The 14,299-nt window shown below is 38.5% G+C and overlaps 1 protein-coding gene across 6 annotated transcripts in view; it reads right to left on the bottom strand.

The window, feature by feature from the left end:
• Positions 1 to 189: 189 nt before the first annotated feature.
• trim36 (tripartite motif containing 36) overlaps positions 190 to 14,299 on the bottom strand; it is a 32,422-nt gene continuing 18,312 nt past the window's right edge. For all 6 annotated transcript variants that reach the window (XM_049485875.1, XM_007260794.4, XM_049485876.1 and 3 more), the window contains 5 exons: positions 13,111 to 13,364; positions 12,476 to 12,597; positions 7,116 to 7,415; positions 3,370 to 3,667; positions 190 to 2,962 (listed from right to left, as the gene is read on the bottom strand). In XM_049485875.1, the coding sequence (XP_049341832.1) occupies positions 2,611 to 2,962; positions 3,370 to 3,667; positions 7,116 to 7,415; positions 12,476 to 12,597; positions 13,111 to 13,364 (1,326 nt within the window). In that variant the 3' untranslated portion in view covers positions 190 to 2,610. The remainder of the gene's footprint in view (positions 2,963 to 3,369; positions 3,668 to 7,115; positions 7,416 to 12,475; positions 12,598 to 13,110; positions 13,365 to 14,299) is intronic.

Here is a 14,299-nt window from a genome sequence, read left to right as displayed (position 1 = left end):
GACTATACGTGCTTCTATATGCTTAGTGAAGCTGAAAAAAATGGATGATGGGTGTAGGAATAAGAATATGCTTAACTTTTGTATTGTATGAGAAGTCAATAATGTAATTACTGTGATAGGCCTATAAGTAATGCTTACATTTACACAGAACTATGTAAATTGTCATGGAACAAAAAAAAAGTCATGAACTGAGGCAATTTAAAACACCTTTATTTTATATCAAAACCCCACATGGTAAATTAAAAAATAAAACAGTATAGATACAGGTGACGGACAGCTTTTCATTTCCATTAAAGCATTACAATCACAAAGAGCTCACGCCACACCCCCCCCCCCCCCCCGATCCATTACAGAGTACAGAACGTCCCATGGGCAAAATTATATTGCACACCAATTCACGCGCACCTGCACCAAGCCAAGTGGCTAACATGCTAATAAAGTGCTAGCTTGGAAAATCATGAAAATCAGTTAAAATGACCACTAAAAGACATTAATGTCCAGTTTAATAAGCCAGTACAACTCACTGTACTCTACCTCAATATTCAACCATTAAGACTACATCGAAAACAACCAGGGAAAAGAGATTTCCCTCCCAAACAAACACCCAGTAGTTTTAACATGTACAATAAACTAAACAAAACATTTGGTTCCGTGGATCCCTAGCGATTTACACACTGTGACACTAGCATAGATAGCATAGAAAAAAACACCACCCAGAAAACTGTAAACTAGAAAAATGTGCACAGATTCTGTTTATGAATCCAGCAGAAACGTGTACAGTCTGTCAGCTTGGTGAAGAAAAAAACGTGAAAAAGAAGTGTTAGTGTTAGTGTAGAATTAGTGTTTACAAAAAAAAAAAGCATACCATGATTTTAACATCTCTGTACCACCATTATCACTGAAATCACATTTTCAAATATGATTTGGATTATTATTATCATTATTACATGTAAATGAAGTTCTCCAGACAGACAAACTTTCAGGACTTACAACACTTAAATAAAAACCTTATTAAATGTAGAGGATGACAAAATCATATTTAGAATCATCATTATTATTAGATCCAAGTGTAATCAGTGTGGACAATGCATTTTTTTTGTCTTGTGCTACAATAACATGAAAAACAGTGGAAACAAAATCATTAAATCTTAATGTGTATTTTTTTGTGCAGTGAATTAAAAAAAAAAAAAAAAGTGAAGTGTGTTGAACCAAAAAGGTTAAAAGTGTTAAAATTACAGTGACAATTAAAACAAATTGAAGGACTCACAGATTTTGATTTTGATAACTCTTAGGTTTCCAGCGTAAACACAAAGGAAAAAAAAGAAAAAAGAAGAAGAAACCCTCTGAGCTCCAGTGATCACGTTTATATTTATCTACTAAAAAAAAAAAAAAAAAAGCACACACAGGCACAGAGTCTACCACCTCCTCATAAGAATCAACGCATAAGAGCAGTGTTTGAAACGAAACGATACGATATGAAATATTAAAGGTTCCAGAAGAGGTAGGTAGCAAAAAAAGCCCATAGGGCGAGTACCTGAGGAATCACACGACAATCCCACTCTATCTGCTCCAGGCAAGAAAAAGACCACCACGTCCCTTTATTAGAATCAGTAACCTGCCCCTGCAACACTAAGGCCATATCAGTGTTTTTTTTTGTTAACTGTGTGTTGGTGTTGGTTGGTGACAATAGTGCATATTAACCCCTTATCATCATGTTTTTATCCATAGTCTACCCTAGGTTAAAGATCTAGCAGCACAGGTGTGATTCACATGCTACTCTGCATTAAAAAAACTACAAGATACATTCTTAATGCAAATGCTATTCAATGCTGAAGTTTAATTACATTGTTTTTTAATATAATGAGGTCTATAGGTATCTATGTGTAAAAAAAATAATAATAATAATCAGCTAAAACGACTTTTTTTTTTGACAAACTGTTTGAAATCGCATTTGATGGATTTGATTTCATTGCAAAAGTATTTATTTCTTTTATTTGTTACCTATTTCAGCTATTCGCATTCTCAACAGTCATAATAAGAACAGAAGTCAACCCAGTGTAGTGTAGTGTAGTGTTATTACAAGTGTTACGGCAAGCAGAACAAAATCAGAACAAAACCTAAAAACGCTAAAATCAGTAGTGCACAGATATTAGGTAGTGCCAAATCAAGTCATTCATGTGCAAGAAGTACAATTCATAGCGCATCATTCTTATTCAGACAATCGTTAAGACCGTTCACTAGTAAAAAGAGCATAATATATATATTTATATATTTAAGGTGTATCGTGGTATTCTGCGTCGCCATACAGAGCGCTGATAAAACCTGATGTGTCATATCAATGGTAAAGTTTCAATTACGTAAAGCACCTTGTTTGCTTAGTTGATCTCATAAAAGGCACAAAGGTACTGAAGCAAGGTTCGTCAGGTTACTGTCGGCTGTTACGATACGGGATAATTGTTCACGCAGAAAAAAAAAAAAAAAAAAAAAAAAACACATCACATTTCATGACCTATCAGAAGCCAGGGACAAATACGCCAGTGAAAGCAGATAAAACAGATCAGAACTACGGCGGACGGCGGGCAGATTTGAGTAGATGCCGGCAGCGAGATTTCACATGTAGGACAGTCGCTTGGCCGTGATGAACTCCTCCAGGTGGACGGCTCCTCCACCCATGAGGCCGAACGCAGGGTACATGGTGCCGGAGCAGTCCACCTGCCTCTCGTACAGGCAGCGCATGGTGTCCGCGTCGTAGAAGAACACGTGGCCGGCGTCGTAGTCAAGGCACACTCCGATGCGCTGCGGCAGAGGCAGCACTCGATTGCCGTGATCACCTGCCGCCGCACTGACTGAGGCTTTAGGGATGAAGAGCTTGCCCATGCCCATGGTGATCAGAGTGAAGGGCTGAGAGAGCTCGTAGCAGGTGTCCTCACTGCCGCTGTCATGTCCGCTGTCATGGTCATACCTGGAAAGAATTGATTTCCGAAAAAACAATGAATGAGCAGGTGTCCTAATACTTTTTATCCTTATAGTATCAAAAAATGTCTATGATGAGCCTAATCAATATCATGAAGTTTTATAATTTACCCAACCCATCAGTTAATAGACACCAGTATTGACCGACATCACGTTAGAGGAGATGTAGGGAGAGAGTGTCATCTACCCACCCAGACATAGCAAGGTCAACTGTGCTCTCTCAGACTCTGGCTGCTGCTGTCAAGCAGCATGATTTAGGATTCAAATCAACCTACATTCATTTTAAGCTGGACAATGGTGGGTGATTACTCCACTAGCAGATAAGATGTCATTGCACCCAGCATAACTACAAGAACAGGGCAGTGTGTGCATTTATCCACAGTACAATGTTCTCACCTTGGGCTGCTGGTGTCACGGGGGTTATGGAACCACTCAATCAGCTTCGAATCAGAGGCCACGCCCACTTTAACCAAGTAAGAGCTCGGCTCCACGCGGAAAGCCCAGTAGTGGCGGCCGTGTGAGATGCCGGTGTCTCCAATGATGTAGTCAAGACATATGTAACTTCCTGTCTGGACACGTTCAGCAGCCAATAGGAACGCCATGCCAGCCACACTTTCCACAGAGTCCCTCCTCTTGCTCAATATCAGACGCTCCGCGCTGAATCCACACTTCTCATTAAACAGGAAGCCAAACACTGGGTAAGAACAAAAAAAAATTATTTGGTATTGCGGTCTCTTAAATCCAGCTTGCAAAACAAGTCCAATAATTACATTTTCATAAGCCCTAAAAAAGAGCCATGTGGTCCCCATAAAATATGCCAAACTAACCAATTACCAAATAATTGTACTGTAGTTTCTGAATTAGGATTAATAACTGAATAATACACATTGGCTCAAGAGGCTAATATATAAGTTGATGGGGGAGGTCTGAGTGGGTGGTTAAGCACATATATGAGTATTGGTGGTTGGTTGGGTAGGTATGGATAGGTAGGTATTGTAGGGGTGGATGAGTAAGTAAATGAGTATCAGTGGACAAATGGGTATGTAAGTATGAAGGGGTGTACTATTAATGGTAGGCAGTTAGTTAGTTATGGATATACAGTTAAGGGTGGTAAGGGAGGATAAGTAGGTAGCTGTGGGTCATCCTAACATTGTATTCTGTGACCCAGATGTAGTAAATAGGTTTGGAATTGGTGGGGTTTTATGTAGATAGGCATGGATTGGGGAATGCAGGTAGGTAGTTAGTTATGGGTAGGTACTGTAGGTAGGCATGTATAGGTTGAGAGGAATGCAAGTAGGTAGTTGTGGGTGGGTAGGTTAGGGTATTTGTAGACAGTTATGGGTGGGTAGGTAGGTAGGTATGAATGGGTGAGTTAAACAGGTGAGTTAAACAGGTGTGTATATAGTTATGGGGGGGGGGGTAAAAATAGATAGGTAGGCGGTTGTGGTTGTGTAGGCATGGGTTGGGGGTGAAAATAGGGCAGGTGGGTAAAGGAGGGGGATATAGGTAGGTAGGCTTGTAGGTGTTGTTGCATGGGTGGGTGGTGAGTTTAAATGTAGGTAGGCAGTTAGGTATTCAAGTAGTTATTGAGGTTTCCATATCGCCGGTGTCCAATGAAAAACAAGTCGCCATTTTTGTCGATTTTTAGCTTACTACATAATTTGAACACACAAATTGTCCCTTACACTGTTCCAACATTTTTTGATGAATGGACCAATAGAAATACTTTAAAATGACCTAAAATTAACTACATGTATTACAATGACTTCTGTTGAGAGTTTAGAAGCTTTTCTCTCGCTCCTGTAAAGTTGCTGTTTTTGGGATACTTGCTTTTCATTGGACAGCGACGATATATTGTTCAACAGAATAAAAAAGAAATGATACTTGGTTTTAGATCTACTTTGAATGATTTATTTTTAGAACACTGTTCTCCAATACCACACACACGAAAAACAAGCCAATGACAAAAAGATGGCCTTGTTTTCTCTGTGATGCCGTCAGAACTGCAGTGACTAATTCCTCTATGTTTAGTCAGACCAGCCACTTGCCTGAGGAAATATCTGTAATGAGCTGTAGTATCTCTTGAGATACAAGCGCTGTTTTTACATGAAATAACCTAATTATTATTATCTGCAGTGCTTCAGTAAAAAAAATCGACTTAATATCTGCTGCAGTTTCACAATAAGACTCCAAAAACTGGAGCAATATGAGTATGCCAATCTGTGATTACCTCAGAGTAATACAATCATTCATTTTTACTTATGCTTATTACATGGTTATATGTTTTTTTTTCTCCACCCACTGCTATTTTTACACCAGATCAAAGCATCAGCCTCTACCGCTGAGGCAAGGAGCAGACGCTGGAGACAAGATAGCAGATATTTCCCCTGCGCTGCAGTGACCCAGAATTCCACCTCATTAATAACGGACAGTGCATTCGCCGCTACACGTCCCACAGAACACAGGAATGCTGGGCTGAATCAGTGATCATTTGGACTGGGCCTTCCTCCAGCTCGGTGCTAAAAGAGCACGACGAGGCAGAACAAAAACACAAAAACAATATGCGCAGTTCTGACGGATTAGAGCAAATGAATGGAAATCACTGTCAGTCACGCCGACATTAATTTAGGAACGGTAGAGATGCACAGACTCTGATGCTGTCAGGGTTTTGACAGCAGTTTAGAATCATTTAAATCTGACCTTCATTGTTTTTGGAAGCAAAAACAAACACTGTCAGACTTGTTCTGAGGTAAAATAGCTAATGAGATCTGTTGTGGTGATAAACTGGTAAAATATAAGTAGACAAATTGTACGTGGGCTTTACAAATTATATTCTGATGCTCTGATCTAAGGGCCATGTGTCTATTTGATAATCTCCTTTAAAACCTATGTGCTAAACATTATGCAGCAGCTCAGCTGTACAACCGCTACATACCATATGTTCAATCATTTGTCAACATATAAGAGCTATTCTCTAACAAAACTGAACAGAACATACATAAAGTGTACTGGGAATGCTGGTTGTTGACCCAAATCTGTGGATTAACACTGATTAAATATGCGGGCTCCATTATTGAGCTGCCAATCTTCAACATATTACAAATTATTAGGGCTGTGTATTGGCAGGAACCTGGCATTAAGTTATTCATACAAATCAATACAGGGTTTATGACTCAATAATTTAGGTTGTTTTTTAGACTACGTCAGTTTTTAAAAGTAAATGAATAATACTTATACTACCTTTTTTTTTGCACTAGAAGACGCATTTAAAATCCTTTAATTTTCCCAAAAATCGTTGGTGCGCCATATGTATGAATTTTACCTGTCAGGTTGTAAGGAGCAGTAAAGCCACTACACTGAAGTGCAGCGTTAAAAAGGAGTTTCAGATTAGCTCTCCAGCGCCGAGGCTAGTGTAGTATTACCATTAGCCAGTAACGGCGCTAAGCGCTAGATAATATCGCCCTGGCTTACCAAAACACCCAGGGTTCTTCAGTGTAGCGCTGTCGGGCGGTATTAGCCGCTAATGCTAAAGCTGCTGCACCTAGCCTTAGTGGAAATATGAAAATCTTACTGTAAATAACCTGAAGCGCTTTACTTACCCAAATAAACAGTTTACAGTAGAGAAATCTGTGTAGATTAACATCCAGAGTTTTTGTACATTTAAAAGAAAATGTTTTTAACAATTTGTTAAACCACAAACAGTTTGTTTACCACCCAGTGCAGAGACCTGCTGAATTAGAAGGAAAACAAGGAGACACCCCTGTTCCTTACTAGTTCTGCAGAATGCGCCTCACAAATTCGGTGCACCTTATGTAAGAAAATAGACCAGAAAATTGACATTTAATGATAGTGCGCCTTAGAATCTAGTATGTCTTACAGTACAAAAAAGAAATAAGGTATTAATACTACTAATAATAATGAATTTAAAAATAAAATAAATTGCAATTTCTCCTTGCTTTTCAATATATTGTATTGCAACCTCATCGTCATAAAATGTATCATATTGCCAGGTTCTTATCAATACACAGCCCTAATAACTACTCAACTGATTCAGACTTTTCAGACAAAACTGATACCAAACCAGTCAGAAAACAATAGAGCTGAATATCCCACTCAGCTCTACGGATATTTTGGACATTTACCTGGAGCTGGAGGCGTGTGGAAAGACACAGCAGGGCTGTAAGGGCTGTAAATGGTGTTACGGCAGCTCCGCACTCTGAACGCATATCGGCAGTCACTGTCCAGATCACACACCACCGCGCTGGAGCCGAACACTCGGTCAGTCGTCTGCCATGGACTCTTCTCCTCGTCTTCTGCAGCCTCCTTTCTGTACTCCAGAACGTGGTGGTCTGTGGGCAGGGAGTCTTCCGGCAGTCTCCAGTGGATAAGACCCTCGTTATACACACGACTCTGAGACAGGTCGATCATAGGGGGGTCTGGAACTAGGGAGAAGAGTTAAAATGCTTAGAATAAGTGATTCATTGCTTTCAAAATACGAGCAATTTTGAAGAAAACCTAGGCTAATAACTATACAAGATTTCAGATTGACAAGTTACATTCTGTTTAAATGAGTTATTACGTGATTACTCGATTTCCAATCAAACGATTATTTTAAACTGGGTTTAAACTGGCTCCTACAAATCCAGTTCACTCTAAAAAAACTATACTGCAATAGCTATTTTTACTGCAATATATAGTATAGCATCAATGTCAATGAACCAATGTCATTATAATAATAATAATAATAATAATAATAATAAATCTTGTGTATCTAATATTAGAGTAAAATTAATTATTTTATTCCATAAATGTAACATTTATTTGCCTTTTTTGTTTTAGCTTTAAACAAACTGTATGCAAACAATACAATAAAAGGCATCTCTAAAGAAATTAGTAGTGAGGCTTGAGTAGCTTGTTCCATTTCCAGCATCAAAAGAAATAATCATAAAATAAAATAAAATAAAATAAAAATTATTATATATAATTATAAATATATAATTCTGATATTATTGTAAATCCCTGGTAATTTCCTTTGTATTAAACAACAGCAAAGGCTATTGCACATGCCAATGTTGCAACATAGTGTTATCTATAAACACATGAAAAAATCGGCCAAATCAAGGCATTGAGCTGATTCTGATGTTTAAAAGAAAAAAAAAAGAAAAAGCATTTATAGGCCCATACCGATATGATTCTGATATTATTGTGCATCCCTAGTACTTTTTTCGTATTAAGCAACAGCAACGACTATTGCCAGCATTTTGATGACTATGCTAAAACAATATATTGTGCAGTCCTAATTACTGTTAACTTGAATCCATCCAAACTAGCATATTAAATCAGGTAAACTATGTCTCAAACACACTGGTTTCTTATATTTGTTTGGCAGTAAATCACATGTATCTGTTTTCAGTTCCAAAACCCTTAAACATGACAGTCACAAACAGGAGAGTGAATGTGGACTTGGAGGGCAAGGACAAATAGGGGCCATCACTGTGGATACACAGCCTGTCACCGACACAAAGCTTGCCAAGCCTTCAGGCACACAGCCCGAGACGCTTCTCCCGGAATAATAAGCTATTGATCAGAACAGGGGATGCATTAAGTCACACATCAGTGAAGACGCCTTGTCTTCCTTTCTAGCTATGAGATCACAGCACAAAGAATATGGCAAGGAAAAAGAGAAAACGGGCCTAAAGCTGCGAGCTAAGAACATATGTGCTATACTGAGGGGCGTTTAAAGCTTCCATCAGCATCACAGAACACCATTAAAGCCCAATCTAATCAGAGATGCAGTGCTGAGACATAAGGGATGGCTGCTTTTTTGCTTTGGCTGCTTTTTCCTTCAATCAATTCAATTACAGCATCCGTTGCTGCTTACGTGGAGTGCATTCTGCCCATCTTTAGCCATTAGAAGCATTTGCAAAACTACTGGCTTGCAAGGGGGTTTAAACCCCCTCTGTAAGGTCTTGTTTGTATGACATTTTTAGGATCATTTTTTATAGGAACTTTGCCTTTCTAAATATGAACTATGCAAGTGCGTAGGAGCGGGTTTGACATGGGGGGGAAACATCCCCTAAAATGAACCAAAGCCCACCCTATAGTGACTTTGAACCATCTAAAGGTGACTTTACAACCTACACGTTACTCCACATTACATTTACTGTTGTTAGAAAAAAATATGCGTGCAATGTCTGATTTATATAGATATGATAAATACACATGACAAAAACTGATCACCTAATATTTAGGTAGTGCCTAGTAGTGCCTAAATCTGCACCCCCGCCATGAAAAGCACCCTCTCTCAGGAGCACACACCCATGTCTTCTTGATAAAAGCGGAGATAATTGCTTTAGCTAAATTTACTTAAAATCATTGCGGCGGGTGTGCAGAATTCGGTGCACTATCAAAATAAAAGTTTATTTTAAAACAATTGCTGCTTCTTCTGCAGCATCATTTTGGGGGGAAACTATCACAAAGTTGTATCTGGAAGCTTCTGAAAAGAACTGAAGATGGCAGAGGGAGTACACCACACTCAAAAGCATTTTCAGGAATATCACTTGGGTAATTCCCAGTTTGACATGTAGGTCAGAGGTTCCAATCCATGTCCTGGAGTACTCCTGCCCTGCATATTTTGGGATTTCCCTGTTCCAACATTCCTAATTGAGCTAATCTGCTAATTAAAAAGCCCTTCCTGAGCTGAAATCACTGAAAGAAGTACGCAGACAAGCATATGCAGGGCAAGAGGTTTTTTAGAACCAAGAACTGGAATGTAGGTGATGGTCATATAAGCCTTACAGCTTGATACATTATCATCCTTTTATTATCAATCATCTATTTTTTTTATTATCAATCATCTATTTTTTTTATTATCAATCATCTATTTTTTTATTATCAATCATCTATTTTTCATAACTTGAAAATCTTTAGAGATATATAACGTTTCCACTTCATTCTAGTGTTAAAATTATTATAATGTTGGTGTAACACATAAGAAATAAAAACACTAAAGGCTTATCTAACCAAATCACAAATATCTGAAGCTGGTCAGGCGTTTAAGTAACACACTTCTTTTACACTTCTACAAAATCTACATGGTTTAACAGAGTTAAACATTGAGTATGAATTAAGTAGGGCGTAAGAATATAAATAAATGAGCAGTTTAGCCTATTAGTTATGATACATGAGCTTATCGTTATAGAGTTTTAAATTAATCTATCGATTCACTTGATTTCCCATGTGAGCAGCCTAAGGGCAGCCACACACTAAATATGCAGTGCCGTGACACACAATGCCGCAGAGCTCTCTAAAATTTGAAGCCATTATTCTTAAAGCAGGGGCACACATCCGCACTAATGCCGCTTGCACGCCCTCAAGAACTCGTTATTCGAGCATGGTTCTCAGCACGACCATGCAGTATTTCCTAATTCTTAAATAAAAACAAAACCAGAATAAATAAATTAGTGGTGTCAATCGATTAAAAAAATGTAATCCGATGAACCTAAATGCACAAAAATGCCTATTAATAATCCACAAGCTTTTTTCAATGGGCTGTGTGGCGCAGATGTAGTAAACGGAGTCACACAGCTGTGAGCAGTGGATGCAGCACAGACCACGTGTGCAAACAGCATGAAGCAGCAGAGACAACGTTTGTTCATAGCAGTAAATTATATGGCCTAATATAGCAGAATAAACTGCGCCTCATCAGTAGTTTAGCTAAATGAAAAAAAGGATATTGGATAGCTCGGTCAGATTCAGACCAGATTACGTTCTCACCACAAGCAAACTGCTCCAGGAAAAAACAAATGCGTGTTGGGCAGGGGCGGGGCAGATAACAGCAGAAGTTGGGGTCAAACTTGGTGGTGTAATTATTTGCATTGGGGGGGGGGGGGGAAACACATTACGGCTTTCAAATTAATCATATGCTTTAACGTTGACAGACCTAAAATAAATATGAGAAACATACCAGAAACCTTATCTGCTTAACAGTCTAGTATAACATATATATGTTAAAGCAAAAGAACTAGAGTATGCCTGATGGTCCCCTATATGGGGAACTTTAATACTACCCAGTGTTGCTTAACTGTTGCATGGGTCTAAAGGAGTTGTGGTATAATCATGTGGTTTGGAATCTCCCCGTTGGTAAATTACACCGTGACGAACAGTGTAAATTTTAAAGGTTACAGGTCAGTTTCAGTAGTTTCCTCTTTAGGTTCAATTTATGAGAAATGTTTGAAACACTAAAAGTAAACCTTGCCATTATCAGCGGTGTTGAATCAGGTGTGCCTGAGCAAAAAAAAGTACAAATCAGTGCTAAAAAAACTGGCCATCCAGTACTAGAGCTCTACAGCCCGTATCCTAGTGTGAGGCAAACTATGAAGGTCTTGGCCAACAAACTGATCAGCATGAATCAGTGCATTCTCACAGAGCCACAGTTCAATAAGCCTGACCCCAGTCTTCAAGGACAGAGCCCCGGTGCTGTCACTAATGAAAGCGGATCGGTGCCCAAACTCAACGAAAGCCCAAAATCATGCCCAGTTATAAAACATTTCAGTGGATGAGACAAAAAAGGCTTTCATCCAAGCTGGAGGTATTTCTGAGTTTGAAATAACTGCAATTGTTCCCTAGAGAGCACAATTTTATTTATTTATTTTTTTAATAATTTAAAAGCGGTCCATAAGATTTTCCTTTTTAACTAAAAACTGAGGTATTCATTTTGGGCAAGAGACAAAACATTGTAATACATGACATTAATGTGCTTGTGTGAAACTTGCAAAGCCAAATATATAAATTATAAAAAAACGGTGTGTTCTGGTAGGTTTCCGCAGGAGGTTTTTTTTTTTTTTTAAGCTACATCACGTCTGACAGCTTTTTGCTCATTCACACACACTAGTACTACTTAATTTAGGTAGGGCTATATAAATATTAGGTTTGTAAGAAAGTAAAATAATGTTATAATTATTAATTTACATGTAAAGATTGGTGGCAGACAGAGGTTCACTTTGTGTTGCATTTAAACATGACCACCAGGTGGCAGTGTTGTACTCTGTAGTTGGATCCCACTGTTGTGACTGGATAAAAAGTAAATGTTTCTTTCTACTCAGACTGAAAAAATACATAAAATATACATTTAATTAATTTATTGCAATATACTGAAATCACAGCCCATGTATAGTGATATGGTATAGGTATATAAGGTTGCACAACCGTAATTAAATGAGATTTAGTATAGAAAATGATATGGTTTAATAAATTATATCAAATATACATCATTGTCCAAATCAATTCCCCAGGACTCGCCCAGGAACGAAAATCGTTAGGCAGGGGATTGGGGTAAAATACTTTCAGTGCCAAAATCCAAGGATATACAGTATTAGGCCTGTAAACAGCTTTATTTAATTAAACTGCTTCTGGTGGCAGCTACAGCAGCACCTACCCCACCCTAACAAAGGGTTGAATGAAATCAGTAGAAAGTGTCTTGCAGGCTCTGATCCCATCTTACCTCCACCGAAAGAAAGGTCTTTCAGCAAACACTCTTCCTTTGATGTGTCCAGAGCAAATTCATCAAACGAGGGGCTGGCAGCAGCCTGAAACGTCTTTAGTGACTCTGTGGCTTTCTGAACCCTGGAACCAAGAAGACAATAGGGTGATTCTTACTGTAGGAAAGTCATCAGATCGTTCCTGGCTATTGTGAGAGTAGCAAGGGGGTTTAAAATGTGCCACCTAAATCAACACCGAATCATTTAGGAGTAAATCTGAATCTACGTCAAATTAAAAGTAACGCACTCTATACCCAAAGCTGCTTTTTGGCTAATGGAGATCAATTATGAGGATTACAGTGAGGAACATTACGTTTCAGGAGACTGTGTGCTTCAAATCCACCCATGCAGGTCAGCTACTTGTTTACAGGCACATCGCCCGTTTCCAAGTTTCCAGTGACACTGACCTTAAGATACACTACTTTCCTACTGCTAAGCAGCTTCTGCCAACACAAGAACTGCAGCTTTTGTTTCTGCCAAGTCGGCAAAGTCATCCAAAAGAAAAAAACACAATGAATCAAAGTGCCTAATTAATAAAATGGGAGAAAACTAATTAAATTACAGAAAAAATAAACAAAACAAGGGATATTCATCAAACCTGACATGAAGCTGCTTAGCCGTCTGAACGAAGCAGGACTGGTCGGTCTCTTTCAAGACTTCTTGTGCATAACCCACTAAACCGCTGTTCTCCAGCATGCCCTGGTACTCCTCCACCTGGCTCCGAAGCTTGTCCATGCGGCGGTTCCTCGATTGCGCAATGGAGCGCAGCATTTCCGTCTTTTTCTCTTGGAGAATCTCAAAAAGCTCCTCAAAATGTTCATTGGCTCGTCTCTCGGCAAGCTGCCCATTTTCCTAAATTGATAGTAGAAACAGTGAACACTGTTAAAGGGGATTGTTTGAGCTTCAGTTTATTTATTTAATTATATAAACACACTTAAAAATCTAAGTATAAATAGGAATATATACAATTCTTGAAGAACAGGGGTTCATTCATATGGTTTGGGTAGGTTTATGTACCAATTCGTAATTCATTTTTCAGATTAAGATTCCGATTTTCCAACAACTCTTTCACTCTCTTACAGCATTAAACAGGCTGTATACAGTATGTAACTTTACCTGCAATTTTGAATGAAATGAACTGAATTGGAATTCATGTTGTTAATCTGAGCATGTGTGAACACAGTAATCCCACTCTGATGTGGACAATGAAGGAGAGCTGTTTCTGGTCTGTTCCCAAAGGAACTCTGGAGCGGTATGTTTGCGGTTTGAACATGATCTGACGTTGATGTGACCAAATCTATCAGGATGAAACATTGCTTATATCTTCAGAATAACTGTGTAACTGGTACACCTAAAAGACCAACTTTTACTCCTAAATCACTGCATTTATGATACATGTATGACATATACTCACACGCAACTAAACTATTTAAAGAAACATATTTTCATAGTTATTTAAAAAGTAAGCTTTTGTAACTCTCATAACATTACAAAAGCGTATCAGTTTGTTAGGTAAATAGTAATTTGGTAGAGCATGAAAGAACAAACCAGTACTGATTGTCAATCAAAGACTGGTAGTGTGATCTGATTTCCCTGCTAAAGAGCTTTCAAGACCAAATGCTTTAGAAGTCCACACACTGCACATTTTTTCTTCTCCCAGAGTTCAGCATCATTACAAAATCTCATTAAGCGTTCCATGAAAGTGCCAGAGGAGATATTTAACACATAATTAATCATACAAAATATTTTGTATAGACAGGGATTGATTGAACAATAGTCCAGAAACA

The sequence above is a fragment of the Astyanax mexicanus genome, chromosome 12 (assembly GCF_023375975.1).
Source record: "Astyanax mexicanus isolate ESR-SI-001 chromosome 12, AstMex3_surface, whole genome shotgun sequence".
Lineage (NCBI taxonomy): Eukaryota > Metazoa > Chordata > Actinopteri > Characiformes > Acestrorhamphidae > Astyanax > Astyanax mexicanus.
Note: the sequence above shows the minus strand (reverse complement) of the source record. Positions and strands in the feature narration are given on the sequence as shown.